The 21,879-nt window shown below is 40.4% G+C and overlaps 1 protein-coding gene across 1 annotated transcript in view; it reads left to right on the forward strand.

Annotated features, from left to right (window-relative positions):
• The first annotated feature begins 388 nt into the window (after nucleotides 1-388).
• Nucleotides 389-21,879, forward strand: part of OFD1 (OFD1 centriole and centriolar satellite protein) — a 33,154-nt gene continuing 11,663 nt past the window's right edge. The window contains 10 exon segments of the mRNA XM_042926578.1: nucleotides 389-468; nucleotides 470-512; nucleotides 689-787; nucleotides 5,161-5,361; nucleotides 7,371-7,439; nucleotides 7,527-7,557; nucleotides 16,382-16,489; nucleotides 18,452-18,588; nucleotides 19,122-19,295; nucleotides 21,328-21,434. Coding sequence (XP_042782512.1) covers nucleotides 389-468; nucleotides 470-512; nucleotides 689-787; nucleotides 5,161-5,361; nucleotides 7,371-7,439; nucleotides 7,527-7,557; nucleotides 16,382-16,489; nucleotides 18,452-18,588; nucleotides 19,122-19,295; nucleotides 21,328-21,434 — 1,049 coding nt within the window.

Here is a 21,879-nt window from a genome sequence, read left to right on the forward strand (position 1 = left end):
CTCTGCAGCATCTTTGGGAACGCTCTGGGAAATCCTCGCGAGACTCGCCGCTGAGATCTCACGAGAAGTCGGAGTAGCTTCCGGGCAGAGGAGCGCGCGGTAAAATGCTTGCGCCTTGACTCTCTGGGTAACTGCCGTTTGGTCTGGCGGCGTCCGGGAAGGGTGGGATCAGCGCTGGGCTCCACGAACTCCTGTCGTACCTTGTTTTCTCTCGTAGCCTCAGTACCGGCCCCCGCCCTCCAGTTGCGTGGGAAAGTCACGCGTGATCCGCGACCCCGCCCACCCGTGAGAACCGGAGAGAGAGGAAGTGCGTCTCTGCTGGTTTAGAGTCGAAAGCAAAGTAAAAAGTTCAGCTGTCTTGTTCTCGACTGCCCCCTCCAGGCAGGGAATGGGCTCAGAAGGCAGGGATTCCCCTCGTCCTGAGCCTGCAGCTGGGGCTGGCTGTCAACTCGGCCGGGACATCACGGGCGGAGGGGCGGGGGTTCGGGCGAAGCCCGCACCTGATGTCTCAGGTACATACACTGCCTCCTCCTCGGGACCGGCGGAAAAGGGGTCTCTTGTTTGCTTTCCTTATAGCTCCTTTCTTTCCCCCTCCTACCCGCTTGTCCTCTTAGGATTTTCCGGGAGGCCACTTGTCTGTTCTCAGAAATTCGTACGCCAGATAACCCATAACCTTTCTTTCTTCCAGTTCGCCATGCCCCCCACATCTGACGTGTTGAGTCAGGATGAACTGCGAAAAAAGCTATACCAGATGTTTAAGGATCGGGGTATACTGGATACGCTCAAGGTATCCCTTTTAGGTGTCTGTCACATAACTTTTCCAAGTGTAATCTGTAGCAGGTAGTTCCCATTTAAATACATCCAGATCTTGGGTTTTAAAAATAGGACATAGATTGTATTGGTGAGTTACATTTTTCTGCTCCTGTAAAACTCTTTGTTCTGGAACAGAAGTCTTGAAAATAGTTTAGAGTTTGAGTCGTGTTAAAAGAGCATATTCAAATAATAGGTTTACCAGACTGATATTAAGGTAGTACGGGTAACTTTATAAAATGAACACATTTTGGTAAAGTTGGACTTGGTTTATAAATCTAGCTTGCAAGTCCTGAATGACTAAGTGGTTTTGTAATAGTACTCCCTTTTGAATGAGGGATTTGGCATTCTACAGGAAACATTAAGTGTACTCCTTACCATAGAATAATTTGGGGAATAAGAAATTTCTTCCTTAAAATGGATTGAAATGCATCAATATTTGGGCAGAAAATATTAGTACACATTGTATGAACAGCAAGGAGTAGGATTAGCTCATGTTTTAATTATTGTGTACATTTCAAAAGTATATTTTATATTTAAAATGTCAAATTAAGGAAAAGTGATCTTTTTAAAAAATTTCCTCCCTCTTTGTTTTGGTAATTTAAACCTTTCATCTGAAAAATTAAAAAAAAAAACATGGAGAAAAAAAAAGGACATGGAGAAATGTCATCTGTAGTACAACAACTAATTCGCAATTGTGTATCTTTTTTTTTCTTTTAAGATTTTATTTTTAAGTAATCTCTATATCCCATGCAGGGTTCAGACCCACAAACCAGAGTCTCACCCTCTGATTGAGCCAGCTAGGCACCCCTCCCTTTCAATATCATACGGTGAACATATTTCTGTATCCTTTAAAGTCCCTGAAATCCTTATTTTCAGTGACACCAGGCTTGTCTGTGAATGTGTAACAATAGTAGGCCCCTGTTGAAGATTTACATTATACCCAGGTCTATACACATTCCTTCAATTTTATGTCTCATTTTTTGCCTAAGATAGGTTAAGTGGCATTACTGACCCAAAAGCATGACTGTTTTTAAGGCTCTTGGTATATCGGTCTTGCTCTAGAAAGATTGTAATAGTATATATTCCACCAGCAATTTGATAATGCTTAGCTCTCCAATGTTATGACATTTTTTAAGCATTAGAAAACCCTATTTCTTAAAAACTTTTTTTAACGTATATTTATTTTTGAGAGAAAGAACATCAGCGGGAGGGGGGCAGAAAGAGAGGGAAACAGAATCCAAAACAGGCTCCAGGCTCTGAGCCTTCAGCACAGAGCCCGACTTGGGGCTCAAACCTGGGAAAGGAAGATCATGACCTGAACCAGAGTCAGACGCCCAATCGCCTGAGCCACCAAAGCGCCCCAGAAAATCCTTATTTTAATATTCTTTTGATTGTTAATGAGGTTGCACATATTTCTGGGTATTCATGTGTTTTCTGTGAGTTGGCAACTCATGTTCCTTGCCCACCACCCCCCCCCCCCCCCCAGCGATGTTTTCTTAATGAATTAGAGGTCTTTTAGTAGAAACAACCTCTGTTCGATTTTTGCAGTGATACTTTATCTCGGTGTTCAAGTTTAATCTGGTTCTAAAAATCCTAATGTTATATTTTTAAATGTGGCCAAATCTATTGATAAATTTTTTTTGCTGATTGTTCTCAGTTCTTCTCCATTAAAAGAATGAATATTCACTTTTCATTAAGTTTTTTAAAAGGCTTTATTTATTTTTTTACAGTTAAATCTTTAACCCACTTGGAATTAATTGTTGTATACAAGGCATTAATATGCTTTCTAATGTGGAATGGTCCTTGGATTTCTGGCTATGGCATATTTTCGTTTAGTGTACTTCTGGATTCAATTTGAGGGTGTTTTATTTCATATTTGCAGTTACAATTGATACTGATCTATCCTTACCCTTTTTAAGCTGTCCTGGTTTGGGATTGGTATCAGGATTATGCTAGCCTTGTTCACTTTACAAATGTAGTGTATCTGCTGGAGAAATAGTGTTTCTTTTCTTGCAGCTGGCTTTTGGTTCTGTTATTCCAGCCTAACCAATGGCAAGACAGATTTTTACTTCCTAAATTTGAGCTCATTTTTATTTTCTCAGTTCAATGACTGTGGCCTGAGTGGGTTTTAATTCTTAAAATCCTTTGAATTTTTTAGTGGCCTAATTCACATTCCATTTAGGTGTTTGAAAAGAAATTGTATTTGCAATGAAGTACAAAGTCAGATCTCTTAGAGATTATCAAATCTTTTTCCTTACTTTGAGTCTACTCTGTTAACTTCTAAGAGAGATGAATGGAGGATTCACAAGTCTCTTCACAATAATTGTATCTACTTGTTTTGTAGGAACATTAATTCTGAATGGATTTTCCTCTTGGCATTGGCTGCTGGAGAGCCCCCAGCCAGTTTTGTGATTCCTTCCGGCAAGTGCTGGATGGCATCCTTTTGTGTTTGTTGTAATGCCCTTTCTTTTTTTTTTCTACCCTTATTTTACTTTCTCCTTCTGTCCCTTCTCTAAATTTTACCCTAAATCATTTTCTTAAGCTGGACCTATTTTTTTTCAATTTTTAAATCAATTTTATTATGACATACTTTTATGTAGAATAAATGACAGTTACTAAAAATTTACAGCTTAATGAGTTTGGAAAGAATACATAACATCTATGAAACCACCCTACAACCGAGATACGTTATTACGGTTCCATCGTCCTAAAAATTTCATTTCCCTCTGCAGTGCAATCCTTCCTTCCACCTCTGATCCCCAGGTGACTGCTAATCTGCTCTGTCAGGATGGTTTGCAACAACTGTGTATACATGGGGCCATCTTTTATATCGCTTTCACTCAGTGTGTTTTTGGAAGTTCTCTATGTTTTGACGTTTATGTTTCCTTTTAATCCATTCACCCAGTGGTGGACTTTGGATTGTTTGCAGTTTGGGACTGTAATTAATAAAGTTGCTACTAATATTTACAAGTTTTTATGTGGATGTATGCTTTCATTTCTCTGAGAAATAGGAAATTCAGTTTTTGTTCACCGTTAATAGAACTTCTACTTAGAGTATACATGCAAATCAATATATTAAACTGGTGGTTTGATCTTTTTGTCAAAACTTGTATCTCACAAGCTAGACTAGGGAGCAAACATCAGAGTAAGTCGGATCTAAATATGTTATTCAGTATGTTATAAATCTAATTAAATCACCTCTAAATTTTACTGGTGGAGAATGCTATAATTTCTCTCGTTTTGTCTCCATTACTGAGTTGTACTAGATGAGGCAGGGCATGTATATTCTGTTGAGTATAAATGTCTTGTTTTATGGTGGGACTTCTATAGTCCTGTTCTGTACTGGTAATGATTTACTGCTCTACCCTCGAGCTGAAGGATAAAAGAAGTACAAGTACTCTGTTTGTTTCTTGTATTCTGTTAATATGAATTCATTAGATAATACTTCGTGCTGAACCCCATGAGTCTATGTGGTATACTCTTTTCTTTTAATATTTATTTATTTTTGAGACAGGGTGGGGAGAGGGGCAGAGAGACAGGGAGACACAGAATCCAAAACAGGCTCCAGGCTCTGAGCTGTCAGCACAGAGCCCGACATGGGGCTCAAACCCATGAACTGTGAGATCATGACCTGAGCTGATGTCAGATGCCCAACTGACTGAGCCACCCAGGTGCCCCTAGGCACCGTACTTTTAAACTCAGCCCAATTGTGTGTTTCCAGATGATATGCAGAATATCACCCAGTAAACACCCAGTAGTCTGAATAATTTAGGGAATTTTGTTAAAACCCAAATAAATAATGTTAGTGTTAAAACCTTGAGAAAATGAACTACTTTGAACCATAATTTTCTTGCTTAGAAAATGTGAGAAAATTACTGTACTTCAGTGTCTTGAGATGTAAATACTGTATGTGAAAGTACATCTTAAAAAGTTTTTGGGTTTACTCCTTTCTCTTGCATATGTGATTTCCCTTTTGGGAATTCCACTTCAGACCCTCCAACAGTTCACAGAGAGGTGAGAAATGGGCAGAATTGTCTCCTCTACTTGATATTCTGATTAAAAACTGAGATGGGCTCCTGGGGAAGTGAAGTTAGAATCTGCCTGTGTTCCGGCTAACCACCAGTTTAGCTCGGAAGCTGGTGAAAACAAGTTTCTTTTTCCAGAACCCCATGGGCTACTTGTGTCACAGGATAAGACCGCGTATAGGGGAAGGTTCCTGACTTTGGGTCCTGGACCTAGAACTGTTCTGGAAATGAGGATTCTAATTCATGGGTGAATCCTACCTCCAGTGGAGCAATTCTGCTGAAAACGTTTTCCCTCCTGTTTGGTTTTGGTTGTTTGAGCTAGACACAACTCCGGAAGCAGCTGATTCATGAATTGATGCACCCTGTCTTGAACGGAGAGCTGCAACCCCCGTCTGTTACAGTGGAAGGGAGTGCCGCTCTAACAGGTGTTTCCAACGCTCTAGTGGCAGATCACATGAAGAGCTGTGGCTATGAGTATTCACTTTCTGTTTTCTTTCTGGAAACTCATTTGGCCAAAGAAAAGGTAAAGTGTTTACTCTTGTGTTTTTGAGTTTTCTGTTAACAGCTTCTTTCTAGGTAATAATAAGTGCTGCATAATAGCTGAGTGTTCCTTAGCTAGCTAGGTCCATTTCTCCTTCATCTTTGAGTTCCCATCCTATGTTTGTTCTGTAATGGAACAAAGGAGTATTAAACTTGATGGTTTATTGTTACCAATTCCATGGAGGCTCCATTAGTCTTGGGTAAAATCATGATGTGCAGAGTCACTAAATGTTTTGGAGCTAGAATTAGTTTCCCAATCCATGTAGTCTGCTAAGATGCAGAGTTGCCATTTACATTGACTGTTGAAAGCTTGTCACCAAACTGGCGACACAGCTGGTGTCCTCTGCATTGCGGAGGAGGAACCATCCTCTGCAGAGGTGACATATTTTGCTCAAGGTCACATGATTTGTAAATATAGATGAAGGGCAGTAAACCTAGATCTCTGAAGTGTGCTCTTTTTACTAAGTTAGAGTCTCTTCAGATATTTATGTTCCCTGGGATTACACTAGAGTAGTGAAGGATACAATCATTTTTAAAAACCTGTGCAATGCTCAAATACTAAAACACCTATTTTTACCACTTTCCTAATTACTTTCTGTTCAATGGGAATGGTAGAGAAATCTAGTCATGCTTGATTATTTTAAGCAATCTGCCTATCTTTTTTTAATAGACTAATTTTTTAGAGTGGTTGAGGTTCAGAGCAAAATTGAGCAGAAAGGAAAATACCCCATGTGCTCCCTGCTTCCACACCTGCACAGCCTCCCCTACTAGTGACATATTTTATTACATACATTTCCGCAACAGGACCTACATGGTCACATCTTCTCTGCTGAAGTCCATAGTTTGACTCTTGGTGTTTTCTCTGTGTTTTTACTCTTTACCTTGTTTATAATTGTCCAAAAGTTTATATTCAGAGGTTTGAACAAAATAAGTACAGTATTAGTATCAGAAAATTTAAATATGCTGTATTCATTAATGACCAAATTTTATTAACATTAGGAATTCTTATTTGGTGTATCAGTTTTTTAAGTTTTTTTGTTTTTTGTTGTTATTTTTTATTTAAAGTTTATTTTTGAGAGAGAGAGAGCACAGGCAGGGGAGGAAGCAGAGAGAGAGGAAGACAGAGAATCCCATGCAGGCTCTGTGGTGTGAGCACAAAGCCTGACATGGGGCTCGAATGCATGAAGCATGACATCATGACATGAGTTGAAGTCTAATGCTAAATCAACTGAGCCACTCAGGTGCCACGGTTTTTTGTTTAAAGTAAGCTCTGTGCCTAACATGGGGCTTGAACTCATGATCCCAAGAATAAGAATTACATGTTCTACTGACTGAGCCAGTTGGGTACCCTTAAGTTTCTAATTACATGTCACAATTTTGCTTATTGCCTGAGTAACAAGTCAATTACATAGCTGTTCCAACAATACTTAATCCTGCTCATACACTTAAAGGTTTTTATTATAAAATGCTGTGCAGAATATTTTCCTTAAAGGAAAACCATATCAGTGTTCTGAGGGAAGTCCTAGTAAATGATACGTATCGTAGTAGAAATACAGATTAAGAATAACTACCCAAATTGTTTGTTTAAAACTATTTTAGATATGCTTTTGTTAGTCATTATTGTAAAGACAGTGAAACTTTATATTTTGAAGCAGTAGTATTTTAAAAACTTTATTGCAATTGAAATTGCATTTTTAATAAACCCTGGAATTCACAGATGTATTCATTGGTTTGTCAGATTTGAGTGTTTGTAATCTGTAAGGCATTAACCATTTCTATAAGACCCATTATCTTTGATATGAATATTTGGAGGTTAATTCTGTGATTGGGAAAAATATTTTATCCTTGTGACTTGAATATGTTTGTTATCAGTAGTATAAGGAAATATTTCAATTTTACATTGTTAGAATTATTCTTATACTTTACGGACATCATAATTTATCATTTAAACATCAGTGTAAAAATCTGTCTACTTAATTTTTTTCCCTTAAGGCATTTACTATACAAAATATATTACAACTCCTCAAAATCAACCCTGAATCCAGTCTCTACAAATCACTGGTAGGATTGTTTTGTTTTTATAACCTGCTTTGGTCTGTTAATTATAACTGAACCGTTGAGTAAAGGTAAAATATTTTCTTTTAACAGATTTCAGGATTTGATAATGAAAACAAAACAGGTAGGAGCCTTCACATATGTCGAAAATAGCAACAGTTTTTACTGTAAAACTCTGAACGTAATAATCTTGAGGGGTAAGGGTAGGGAATTTAATTTGAATTTGATTTTCTATGCTGTGACAATACCTTACCTTTTTTTTTTTTTTTTTTTTAAGATTTTATTTTTTTAAGTAATCTGTACGCCTAACACGGGGCTCAAACTTAAAACCCTGACATCGGGAGTGCGACACTCCTACCAACTGAGCCAGCCTGGTGCTCTGATACCTAAGCTTTTAAATAAATAAAATGATTCATCTGTTTTGACAAATGTAGATCACTTCTCCAAATTTCAGTCATCTTAATTGCTCTTAGATACTCAAAAAAGAAACCACTACCACTGTAGAACCCAACAAATGATTTGAAAGTTACTTTTTGTAAAGATACCCACTGTTGGAAACATTTCCACACACACAAACTAACAATGTTAAGGCTCTAGGTATCTTTGTATCCTAGATCTCCCCCTTTATAAAGTACAAATCTATAAAGTACAACTTAAAGATTATTAATATTTGCTTAAAGAGTGAAATAACTGATTAGTAATAAGTGTTACATAAATATTTTTTATTAAGTGTTGATATGGGCCTGGTAAATTGTTTTAGTTTTGGCCTTGATAAGAACCATCCTAGAGGCCATTCTGTAACTGCCACGGGTACAGACTGTGGGCTGGACTTGCCTACAGACTTTGTAGCATGAACTTCAGCTGGTAACTTGCCTGTAATACATATTCTTTAGGTCTTTTAAATAACCTGTAATATTAGGTAATGGCCCTTTCGTGTTGGTGTGCCCCTGGATTTTGTCTGTTGCCAGCATTGCTAACATCCCCAGTCGGGCATTAATTTACAACTTAGCGTTCCACAAACGTTTCAGTATTTACTTTCTGCCAACCATTAGTCTGTGACTGAATTGCCTAGTCTCTTGAAAGTGATGTCAGCAGAGGATGAGTAAATCAGATCACAAGACCTTCTAGAATGCCTGCAAAGTAGGGCATCCATACTGAAGTTGAGTATGGTAAGTGATCCTGTATTCTATATGCCGAGGCAGTACTGTTCCATGTAAATTTTCTGTAGTCATGGGAATGGCTATCCTTGTGCCATCTGATGTGATAGCACATGATTATCCCTGTGCATCTGATACAGCTAGCCATGTGTAGCTGTTGAAGGTTTGAAATGTGGCTAGTGTGGCTAACAAACTGAATGTTAAATTTCAGTAGCCACATGTGAATAGTGGTCATACTGGAGAGCATGGGCCTCAGGTATATAGTGGGTATCTGTAGCTTAACTCTGTGGGAAGGAAACTTGGCGCCTGAAGGGATCTTAAGAAATGGTATAACCACTCTGACAGATGGGTGTTTTCTCACAAAGCTAAGCATACTCTTCCCATCCAACAGTGATGCTCCTAGGTATTTACCCTACTGACTTGAAAACTTAGGTCCACGTAGATCCCCGAATAGGAATGTTTGTGGCAACTTGATTATGATTGCCAGAAATTGGGAATAATCAAAATGTTCTTGAGCAAGAGGATGAATAAAGAAGTTGTGGTACATCCAGACAATGGAATACTAGTGAGTATTTTGATGATGGTATTTTGCACTGTGAATCCATGCAAAAATATAAGTTACCTTTAAACGCATATTGTTAGTGAAAGGGGCCAATCTGTGAAGGGTACATATCGTATGATTTCATATATATGATTTTCTGAAAAAGGGCAAAGCATGGAACTGCTGACTGGATCGGTGCTTGCCAGGGATTTAGAGGGATGGGAGGTGTGTGGAAGGGTTGAATAGGTAAAGCACAGGACATTTCTTAGGTGAGTGTGTTTCCTATGACAGTGGTAGGGTCTATAGCAACCAGATACAATAATGGTCAGAGCCTGTAGAACCTCCTAGCACAAAGGATGAAGCTTAATGTATGCAAATTTAGGAGGTCAGGTACCCCCAGGATGGATTGCAGACAGTGACAAAATGGTCTGTCCTAACCCCCCTGGAGGGGATGGGGAAGAAACAATGCTGAGCTCACTGACGTAAGAAATGAAGATTCTATGACTAAAGGCAAATGAAACTGTATATAGACACTGCATGTGGAGTGATAGCTGGTTCTCATGGGGGTACTGGTTAACCGCTCTGAAACCATTGTACATGGATACTGGATTTGGACAACTAATGCAATGGAGAGTAGAGGGTGAGAACCAAGTTTATCCCTGTTAGAGTGCAATTTTACAGTTGGGTAGGGGAGGAGGCTATAATGAATTTATTAGACCCCTCACTGTGAACTCAGGTTTAGCTTCATACATGTGCAGAAAATATATAGAGATGTCTATAGCGATGTATCTGCACAGGTTTGTAGAACACTCACTTACCTTTTGCAGGCTGAGAGGGCCTAGAAGCAAAGACATCCTAGTAGCAATGTGCACACCTAGTGCCCAGTGTGGAACACTAAAATTTGGTTTCTATGATAATAGGACTGTTCTTTAATAATAGGAACCAGGGCTCCCCGGAGTAATGGCCGATTCTACTACCAGGGCAGAGAATATACAAGAAGAGCCTGGAGCATCTTCTAATTCTACACATAAGTAAATGCTTAATAAAAAAAACAAAGACACTGTGAAGGAGCCTCCAAGGGTCAAACCTAGAACAGTTGAATAAATGGGGAGATCAGAGCAATCCTTTCAGAGGGGTTTGTGTATGGGGAAGGGAGAAAGAAGTGGAAGTAGTTAGGGTCCGTGAGAAGTCCCACAGACCTGTGAAGTGGTGACCCTGTTACAGTGAGTGAGGGAGAGGAGCACCTCTCGAAAGATTATCTACTGCAGCATCTCTGAGAAAGTTCCTGTAGTGTGTTTACCTTGTCTCCAGAGGCAGAGCAGACATGCCTAAGCATAACAGTAGCAGGAGGGTGTGAGGAGAGAACAGGCCAACTGAAAGAAAGGGCAAGAGAAGATCAGTGGATGAGCCAAAGAACTGCAAGCAATGAATGTGAAAGAATGGAGTTTGCATCTACTTAGAAGAAGTGAAAACCAGATTTTAAAATCTTCAGAAGAGGGGTGAGGGGGTGGGGAGGCCTTTAACTTGATTCATGCAGAAACAGAGTCTTTAAATTGTTTTAAGACACTAAAGCTTCTAATTTTTTATTTAATGTGTATTTATTTTTGAGAGAGAATGAGAGAGACACCCACCAAGCATGAGCGGGGGAGGGGCAGACAGAGAGAGGGAGACACAGAATCTGAAGCAGCCTCCAGGCTCTGAGCTGATGCACAGAGCCTGGTGCAGGGCTTGAACCCACAAACTGAAAGATCATAACCTGAGTTGAAGTTGTATGCTTAAGTGGTGGGGCCACCCAGGTGCCCCAAAACACTAAAAACTTCTAAAATAATTTCTACTCCTGGTTTTAAAAAAAGTTTCAAACTATTTGGAAAGGTGTAAAGTGAAAGAAAGGTGGAAATTGCTGCCATGTTCTCTGATCTCCCTTTCCACTGATAACTGCAATGAACACTTTGTTTACCAGAATTTAGTTTGTGAATGAGCAAGTCTGTGTATGTGATTAAAAACACATCTAGTCCTAAAGGGATCATATTGTAGATACTGTTTTGCAGTTTACTTTATTCACCAATGTATCTTTATAACTGTGGACTCAGACTCTTACTTTCAAAGAATGTGTTTAACCCCCATTGATGGAGATTTCATTGTTGTACTGTGTTGTGCCATCGGAAGCCGTTGGCAGGTAGAGTCCGCTGTGTGTGCCTGTGGAAGTATAGCTGTGTGTGTTTACAGAAGCGGAGTAACTAGGTTGAGGGGCATGTGCATCTGAACATTGCTAACCCTGGCACCTCTCCCTGGCACGTGCCTGTTTCCGCATTCCCCTGGCAGCACTTCCAGTGTAGGCGAACTTCACTTTCTTCCATTTCCACTCGATTGCACTTGGCAGATACTGCAGGATTTACAAACATAAGGTTTTTGGCAAGCCTGTGTCCAGCAAGTCCATCAGTGCCGCTCTTCCAATGGCATTTGCTCACTCTGTGTCTGTCCCATTTTGGTAATCTTTGGAACGTTTTAAATTTTTGTTATTTTATCTGTTACGGGGGAGTCTGTGATCAGGAATCTTTGTTACTAGGGTAATTGTTTTGGGGCACCATGAACCACACCAGTATAAGATGAAGAACTTAACTGTGTGTGCTCTCTGCTTTACCACCTGCCCCCACCCCCACCCCCCCACCCCCCACTGCCTGGTATTCCTCCCCTAGCCTCTTTATGTTGTTGTATATCCATATTTTTCAATAAAATGGTAACTGAAATAGAACAATACAAGATGCAGAAATTACAATTGCATAGCTTATTAACCAACAAAAAATAGATATACCCAGGAAGTACTTTCCATCACAAGAACTAGAACAATACCAGCATCCCAGAAGCTCCCCTTGTATCCATCCCAATCATTACACTTTCCCTATTACCCAGTCTTTATTGCTATTCTGATGTCTGGCCCCATAGATTATTATTGCCTGTTTTTTACACTTTATATACATGGAATCTTACAGTATAATTTTGAGTATGGCTTTCTCTGAACATTATGAGCTTGATTCACACTATTTTAGCATTGGTTTGTTCATATTAATTGCTGTGTATTCCATTGAATGAGTATACTGTTACTTTTCATTCAAGTGTAATTAATATGGTGTTCTATTAGTTTCAAATAATATACCAGCCATATAACGGCTCAACAATTATATACATTTCTCAGTGCTCATCATAACTGTACTCTCAATCCCCTTTATCTGTTTTATCCATCCCCTTGCCCCCTCCCCTCTGGCAGCCACCAGTTCTCTGTATTTAAGTCTGTCTCTTTTTTCTTTGTTTCTCCATTTATTTCTTAAATTCCACTGTAGTAAAGTGCTATGATATTTGTCTTTCTCTGACATTGTGCTTAGCATTATACCCTGTAGTTCCATTGGTGTTATTGTAAATGGCAAGACTTCATTCTTTATTTTATTTTATTTTTAATGTTTGTTTACTTTTGAAGGAGAGAAAGACAGAGTGTGAGTGGGGTAGGGGCAGAGAGAGAGGGACACAGAATCTGAAGCAGGCTCCAGGCTCTGAGCTGTCAGCACAGAGCCCATCGCAGGGTTTGAACTCACGAGCTTTGAGATCATGACCTGAGCTCAAGTTGGACGCTCAACCGACTGAGCCACCCAGGTGCCCCAATTTCATTCTTTTTTATGGCTGAGTGATAATTCAACTGTGTGTGTGTCTGTCCGTCCGTGCATGCATGCACACACACATACATACCACGTCTTTATCCATTCATCTGTTGACAGACACTTGCATTGCTTCCATATCTCGCTCATTGTAAATAATGCTGCTGTAAACATAGGGGTGCATATATCTTTTCAAGCTAGTGTTTTTGTTTTGTTTGCATAATTACCCAGTAGTGGAATTACTGGATCATATGGTAATTCTATTTTTAATTTTTTTTTTTTTTTTTGAGAGCTAGAGCATGTGCATGTGAACGGGGAGGGACGGAGGGAGAGAGAATCCCATGTAGGCTCCATACCTAGCATGGAGCTCAGTGGGAGGGTTGATGCAACAACTATGAGAACATGACCTGAACTGAAATCAAGAGTCAGACGCTCGATCAACTGAGCCACCTAGGTACCCCTATTTTTTTGAGGAGCCTTCATACTGTTTTCCACAGTGGCTGCACCAGTTTGCATTCCTACCAACATGCAAGAGGATTTCTTTTTCTCCATATCATCACCAGCATTAGTTTCTTGTGGTTTTGGTTTTAGCCATTCTGACAGGTGGGAGGTGATATCTCATTATGGTTTTGATTTGCATTTCCCTGATGATCATTAATGTTGAACATCTTTTCATGTGTCTGTTAAGCCATCTGAGTATCTTTGGGAAAATGTGTATTCAGGTCCTTTGCTCGTTTATCAGATTGGTTTTCTGGGTTGAATTGTAGAAGTCCTTTATATATTTTGGATATTAACCCCTTATTTGATAGATCATTTGCAGATATCTTGTGCCATTCAGTAGGTTGCCTTTTTGTTTTGTTGATGATTTTCTTTGCTCTGCAGAAGCTCTTTATTTTGTAGTCCTGTCAGTTTTTGTTGTTGTTTCTGTTTCCTTTGCTTAAGGAGACCTATCTAGAAAAACATATCTACAGTTGATGTCAAAGATAATTCTGCCTATGTTTTCTAGGAATTTTTATGGTTTCAGCTCTCACATTTAGGACTTTATTCATTTTGAGTTTATTTTTGTGTGTGGTGTAAGAAAGTGGCTCAGTTTCATTGTTTTGCATGTAGCAGTCCAGTTTGCCCAGCACCATCTGCTGAAGACACTACTTTATCCTCCTGTTGTATATTCTTGCCTCCTGTGTTTTAGATTGACCATGTACGAGTGGGTTTATTTCTGGGCTCTCTATTCTGTTCCATTCATCTGCATGCCTGTTGTCATGCCATACCTTACTGTTTTGATTACTACAGCTTTGTAATACATCTTGCAATCAGGAATTGTGATACCTCCAGCTTTGTTCTTCTTCCTGAAGGTTGTTTTGGCTCTTTGGAGATCTCTTGTGGTTCCATACAAATTTTAGTATTATTCTAGTTCTGTGAAAAATGCTTTTGATATTTTAATCGAGATTGCATTGAGTCTGTAGATTGCTTTGGGTAGCATGGACATGTTAACAATACTGGTTCTCTCAGTCCATAAGCACAGAACATTTTCTTTTTTGTTATACTCAGTTTCTTTCATCAGTAGTTTAGAGTTTTCATAGTATAGGTCTTTCAGCTCCTTGGTTAAGTTTATTTCTAGGTTTTTTTGTTTTTGTTTTTGTTTTTTTTTTTTGGTGCAATGATAAATGGCACTCTTTTATTGCTACTTCACTATGTATTCTTATATGATGTTCCTATATAGGAATGCAACAGATTTCTGTATATTACTTTTGTATTGTGTGACTTTACTGAATTCATTTATCAGTGCTAGTGTTTTTTTGGTGGAATCGTTGGAGTTTTCTCTATATTATGCTATCATGTCATCTGCAAATAGTGATGGTTTTACTTCATTCTTACCAATTTGGATGTTTTTTTGTCCAGTGGCTGTGGCAAGGACTTCCAGTACTATGTAGAATAAAAGGGATGAGAGGGACATACTTGTTTTTCCTGATCTTAGAGGAGAAGTTCTAAGTGTTTTACCACTGAGTATGATGCTAGTTGTGTTTTATATATGGTCTTTTTTTTTTTTAATTTATTTATTAAATTGAAGTTAGTTAACATACAGTGTAGTATTGATTTCAGGAGTGGAACCCAGTGATTCATCACTTATATACATCACCTAGTGCTCATCACAACAAGTACCTTCCTAAATGCCCATCCCCCATTTAGTCCATTCCCCCCACTCACCTCCCCTCCAGCAACATTCATTTGTCTGTCTTTAAGAGTCTCTTATTGTGGGGCACTTGGGTGGCTCATTCGGTTAAGCGTCAACTCTGGATTTTGGCTAAGGTTGGGATCTCACTGTCGTGGGACTCAGCCCCACGTTGGGCTCTGTGCTGACAGTGCAGAGCCTCCTTGGGATTCTGTTTTCCTCTCTCTGCCCCTCACCCCACTTGTGCCATGTCTCTCTTTCTCAAAAATAAATGTTAAAAAAAAAAAGTCTTGGGACTCCTGGGTGGCCTTAGGACCACTTGTTTGGTTGGTTAAGCATCTGATTCTTGGTTTCAGCTAAGGTTATAATTTCACAGTTTGTGAATTCGAGTGCCACATCTGGGTTCACAGTGATAGTGCATGGCCTGCTGGGGATTCTTTCTGTCACCTCTCTGTGCCCCTGCCCCACTCTCTCAAAATAAACTTTAAAAAAAAAAACTGTTTTTATCTTCTTTCTCCTTCCCTTCCCCTGTGTTCATCTGTTTTGTTTCTTAAATTCCACATGAGTGAAATTATATATTTGTCTTTCTCTGACTGCTTATTTTGCTTAGCATAATACACTCTAGTTTCATCCAGGTTGTTGTAAATGTCAAGATTTCATTCTTTTTGATCACCAAGTCATATTCCATTGTGTATATGTATACATACACTATACATACACCACATACATACATATGTACATACACGTGTGTATTCGTATACACTATATACGTATACATACAGATATACACACCACGTCTTCTTTATCCATTCATCAATTGATGGACATATAGGCTTTTTGCATAATGTGGCTATTGTTGATAGTGCTGCTAGAAACATTGGGGTGCATGTTCCCCTATGAATCAGCATTTTTGTATCGTTTGGATAAATGCCTAGTAGTGCAATTGCTGGGTCATAGGGTAGTTTAATTTCTAGTTTTTTGAGGAACCTCCACACTGTTTTCCAGAGCAGCTGCAGCAGTTTGCATTGCATGAATAGTGCAGTGTTTGTTGGTTTAGACATGTTTTTCTGACACTTTTTTTTGCATAAACTTTCTCCATGTTTTGTCTAATTTTTCCATTTTTTTCTGACTTATAAGAGCTCCTTGATATTATGAAAATTACTTCTCTGTCTCCATATCCTCACAAATATTTTTTTCCAGTGTATCACTTGCCTTTTGACTTCATTTCATGCCATATAGGTTTCTAATTCGTTCATTGTTTGATAAATATTTCTCATTATTGCTCGTAGGTTTTGTGTCACGTTTGCAAGAAGAAATTATTCTTAGAAGATCTAGAATGTTTAAAAACCAAGATCATAGAAACAAGGTTGATGCAATGGTTGAATGAGAAAAGTTACGCAGCAAAACTGTATCATACACTTTGTGTCTTGTAGGTTTTCTCATGCAGTTTTTAAGAGAAATGAAAGAATATCATCAGTCCAGAAAGAGCTGTGATGTGGGAACTCAGACAAGTTCAACATTTCCTAGCAAAGACTCTCTTGGTAACTGTGGCTCTCCTTCAGAATTTTAATGTTTCTGTTTTCTCCTCAAATGAAGGAAAGGACCTGATGTGCTGTACTGTGGGTCTGTTCCTTGCCCTGGAGGGGTGCAAGCCCCAGGGGGCACAGGCGCACTGCTTCCTCTGGAAGCCTCACAGGATGCAGCCAGGACTGCTCGCCTGCACTGCCCTCCCCTCTCTGAAGGCCCAAGTGCTTCTTTGTGTGTTGGGTTCAACTGGGAGGTTCTTCCCTAGGTCTCCTCTAACTTGAATTTATAGCCACTAAGTGAGGAAATCCTTGACTGCGTGCCTTGAGGAGAAAACTAGAGAAGTCAGCCGTGTATCACTTTGGTTTAGAGCTCAGAAAGGGGTCCCCAGAGGAAACACAACTTGGAAACACTCCTTCTGGGTCAGAACTAATAGTAGAGTCCAAATTTCTTTTCTTTTTTTTTTTTTTTTTTTAATGTTTCTTTATTTCTGAGAGAGAAAGAGAGAGAGACAGCATGAGCAGGAGACGGGCAGAGAGAGAGAGGGAGACCCAGAATCTGAAGCAGGCTCCAGGCTCCTAGCTGTCCACAGAGCCCACAGAGCCTGACCTGGGGGTCAAACCTACAAACCAGGAGATCATGACCTGAGCTGAAGTCAGCTGTTTAACCAGCTGAGCCACCCAGGCACCCCTAGAGTCCAAATTGTCTAAAATTATGTGATTAATCAGTTTCTTGGCCCCTCCTGAGTCTTCTTGTCCCCTCTGGAGTACTTTTAACATGTAAGAAGAGAAGTCTATAATTTGTAAAAGCTAAACTGTATGACTAGGTCTTTATTTTTGGGCTACGTTTTATTCCATTGGGAACATGGTACATGCTTATTCTAGAGTGGTTCTGTCCAATAATAGCCACATATGTAACGGTTAATTTTCTAGTAGCCATAGTGGGGGCAGGGGGGAACAGGTGAATTTATTTTAATATATTTTATTTAACCCAGTATGTCCAAAATATTCCAACATATAATTGATACAAAAAACGTTAATGGTATTATTTTATATAAAATTTCCATACTCCATCTTTGAAATCTGGTGTTTACACTTAGAACACCTCTCAATTCGAACTGGTCCCATTTCATGTACCCCGTGGCCACATGTGGCTAGAGAGTCCTGTATTGGACGGCACAATTGTAAAGCATTTGGAAAACCCAGAAGAGTAAATGGAAAACCTGTTGAAAGTTCTCTAAAAAGATGGACGCTGCCAATCATTTTAAACTACTTGTGTCAGCCGCCTTGTCTGGTGCATCCTTTTTGGCGGGTGGTGTTCTCCACGATTGAGCTCATCCTGCAAGTCCGGGTTTGCGGTCGGTTGATGCTGGCCCGCAGCTGTTGTGGGGGCTGTGGGTCTACTGGAGAGAGCACTAGAATGACAGCCCAGCAACAGACGAGCTTGCAGCCCCAGTCCTGCCCTTACACAGTTGCTTAGCCCTATGGGACTCACTTAAACTGCACAGGCATCTGCTTCCTTCTCTGCAAAGCAGAGGAGTCAAAATACGTGATCTTTGATTTATTTTAAGGTCCGTGTTTTGAATATGTCAGTCGACTTTAACCACAGTCCAATAAAAGCACTCTCTGCCTTGGCATTTAGGGTCTGGGAAGAGATGCCAGTGTTTTCTGACTTAAGTTGCACTCTTGGCTTTCTTTCCCCCTGACATTGGATGGTGAGAATTTCCGATGTAAGGAATGGTGGAAACGGTTGTACAGTGAACACTTGTATACCTAGACTTACCTGGTAAATTTGTGTCCTCCTTGCCTGATCGCTTATCCGACTCATCCGTTAATCCATCTTAATTTTGTGGGGTTTCAAAGTAAATGGCAGACATCCCTCCAGTTGCCCCTAAGTATACTCTGCTTTTAAACAGAGCTCTAGCCTCTTGCTCAACTGACTGCAGTTCTCTATGCTAATTTCCTATGTTGTTTTAACAGTGGAGAAGCTTCAGCTTATTGACGATCAGTTTGCAGGTGCTTACCCTCAGCATCCAAAGTTAGAATCCTTAGAAGTAAAGTTAAATGAATATAAGAGAGAAATGGAACAGCAACTTCGGGCAGAAATGTGTCAAAAGGTGAGCTGTATCTTGTTGCTGTGCTTGTCTTGAAGGTCTTTTTTTAAATTTTTTTAAGCTTATTTTGCGAGTGAGTGTAAGCAGGGGAGGGGGCAGAGAGAGGGCAAGAGAGAATCCTAAGCAAGCTCCACACTGTCAGCACAGAGCCTGACTTGGGGTTTGAACTCATGAACCATGAGATCATGAACTGAACCATGAGATCATGAACTGAGCCGAAATCAAAAAGTCAAGATGTTTCACCAACTGAGCCACCCAGGTGTCCTATGGTGTCTTCATCTTGGGTATGGGGGGAAAAATAGAGAATTTTTATTAACAAATGTGATATACTGTTACACATGATTTTTCTTTCCACCCGATGTCATTTTTTATGTCTTTTGAGTGAATCCTACAGGTATAGTGAATGAGATGAAACTAAAGATCAGTTAAACTAAGTATATTTACTTAGAGCATTAGTGTTAAACCTAACCATGAAGAGAGAAGTTATTTTCTTAGTATAGTTTCGGTATTTACAATAATTCGTGATTGATTGGCAGTTAAAGTATTTTAAAGATACTGAAATAGCAAAAATTAAAATGGAAGAGAAAAGAAAGTCTGAGAGGGAATTGGCTGAGTTCCGGAATGAATTGGAGAGAGCTTCTCAAGCAAAATCTGATGCCCTTATTTCTCGGGAAAAGTTGTCTCTTGAGAGAATTCAGAAGCACCAAGAGGTAAGATTTTAAAATTCTTTGCCGGGTGTCTATTTCCTGCGGCTGTTTGTAGATGGGCTTCAGGCCCTAGAGTGGGTTGTGACAGTTGGTTAGCCAAGATCAAGCCCTACAGGTGTATGAGGGATGGAGGTCAAGAGCACAAGTGGTAGGACTGGCCTTGAAAAGGTTATGGAGACTTCCTCCCCTGAGAGTGCTGAGAGGAAGGGACTGCGGGTGGTAGCTTCCATGTTGGGAGTGGACAAAACTCCCCGCTGAACATGCTCTCTCCTCTCGGGCAGATCGGAGGGCTGGGGGGCAGCCTTGAGGAGAGGATCAGTGTGGAATGGCTGCGTGGGGTTGGGGGCCTAGCAGCCCTCTGAAGCAGGCCAGAGTGGCAGAGCTGTGTGGAGGACCTGGCTGTGACACGGGCAGCCTGCAGCTGTAGTGGACTGAACCAACTGCTTGTAGGCAGTTGGTGTGGTAGAGTCTGTAAGATTAGCGAGGGAGGAGGCGCTTGGGGAGTGGACCCGACAGAGCTGAGTTTATTTGGCTTGAGAAGTGCAGCCTATTGGATTGAGGACATTGGGGTTTGGTGGGATAGTGAAAGGGGCCAGGGGGGACGGTGGGTGACTACTAACCTAGGGTGGAGGGAGACAGGGCTGTGTCCAGTCTCCGAGGCATCCAGGATGAGATGTCAGGACACTGACAGAAAAGTAAGCGTGGGCCCAGAGGACAGGGCTGCAGGTTGAGATGTTGTGTGGAGACTAGAAACAAAGTGCAGCATGCTGCCCTTGGGGTTGAGGGTCCCTGGAGTATCAGAGTCTAGGATTGTGTAATGGTCATTTGATCTTTCCCGGAAAGTGACTGGACAGGAGGTGGAAAGGGCAAGGAGTGGTAGGAGGGATGGGGTCCACTCTTTCAGGAAAAACTGTTTCCTTTCCCAAGCAGCTGTCTTAGACCAGCCTGGATTTGGGACACAGTTTCCTGTGTCCAGCTGGAACCACTGCTATGTGGAGACCTCAAAAGTTGAAGGACTCCCTCCCAGCACCCATCCTTGCTTATGGCTTCTCAGAAAGACCCAGTCATGTGATACGATTTTGTGTATGATTTCTGTTGATGGGGCTCTTAGAAAAATCGATGTTGGAACCACTGTCTTTGAGATGACTGGATGATGTTTACATTAACAACCGCATGCTCAAGATGGGTGACTGACTAGTTCAGATCAGTTACCAGACCAGAATATTCATTGAGTTTGCTGATTCTCTGAAGGCTCTGGACAAGATGGCCATCCTCATGCCAAGCATCCTGGCTTTATTCCACCACTTGCAATGCCCTTCTTGTGCCCCTGATGAAACCCTCTTGGCCTTCAAAATCCAGCTTCTGTGTCACTTCCTTGTAATGCCTTCCCTGACTCACTCAGATGCTGTTCCTGCCACAGTCCTGAAGTATTTTAGTTATAAAAGTCATCACATCCTAGTGTGATAATCTCTCTCTCTCTTTCCCTGACTAAACTGAATTTTGGAAAGATTGGAACTCTATCTGTTCGTCTTCCTCTAGCTCTGAGTGTGCTGTTAGACACATGCCAGGTACTCCATGAAGCCTTGCTCAGTGAACACACAAATGGAAGTGTGGCCTGTTCATTCAGCTTGTTAACCCTGAATCAGAATAACCTATGAACTGAAACTTTCAGACGACAGAACCAAGAGAAATCTATTCTTTGGAAGTTTTATTGCTACATGCACATTTTGTGTCATTTTCCTCATGCTGATGCACTTGTCCAAATGTTAAGTGTCTGAGAGATGTCCATTAGGTAGAATAAATAGAGCAGGAATATTAGAAATATATGATAATGGAACTGAACAGTCATTGAAGGACGGAATACATGTTTGGGTAGCTAAATAGGCAAAAAGAGTACCCTGATCAGAACCTCTTGAAAGTGAAATTGTAACCCTAAGTATCTGTAGTTCTCTGGAATCGAGGAAGCACTATATTAGTTCGGATCTATTGTATCTTCTTTAGCTTGCTTGCTGAAAACTAATGCTTCTGTACACAGATTGAAACCAAGGAGATTTATGCTGAGAGACAACTTCTCCTCAAAGATATAGACATGCTAAGAGGCAGAGAAGCAGAGCTGAAACAAAGAATGGAAGCTTTTGAATTGTGAGTAACGTGTGTTTGTTTGGGATATTCAGAATGACGATTCACAAGAACTAAATACGCGTCTTAATAGTCTGATGTTAACTGCCAAATAGAGTGTTCACTTGTAAAGGGGATCCCACCTAGCTTTAAAAGGCACAAAAGAAGAGAAAGACTAGGGTTTCACTTATGAACTGGTACACATTAGAATGAAAAGCAGAGTGAGACGCCATCATCGGGCTACAGTATGACCAGACACGTGACTTGAAGAAGCTGATAATGCTTGAACAAATGCCATGTTTCTCATTTACATCCGGTCATTCGCATCCAGTAGCTGCATGTGTGCAAAGTAACAATTCCAGATACCTGGACCTGCCGCCCTCTCCTGCACTGCTGCTGTCGGGGGAGGGGGAAGACGGTGGCTCCGACTCAACTCCTACTGGGCGAAGAAACTACTGGTGGTGGGTTT

The sequence above is a fragment of the Panthera leo genome, chromosome Y, assembly GCF_018350215.1.
Source record: "Panthera leo isolate Ple1 chromosome Y, P.leo_Ple1_pat1.1, whole genome shotgun sequence".
Lineage (NCBI taxonomy): Eukaryota > Metazoa > Chordata > Mammalia > Carnivora > Felidae > Panthera > Panthera leo.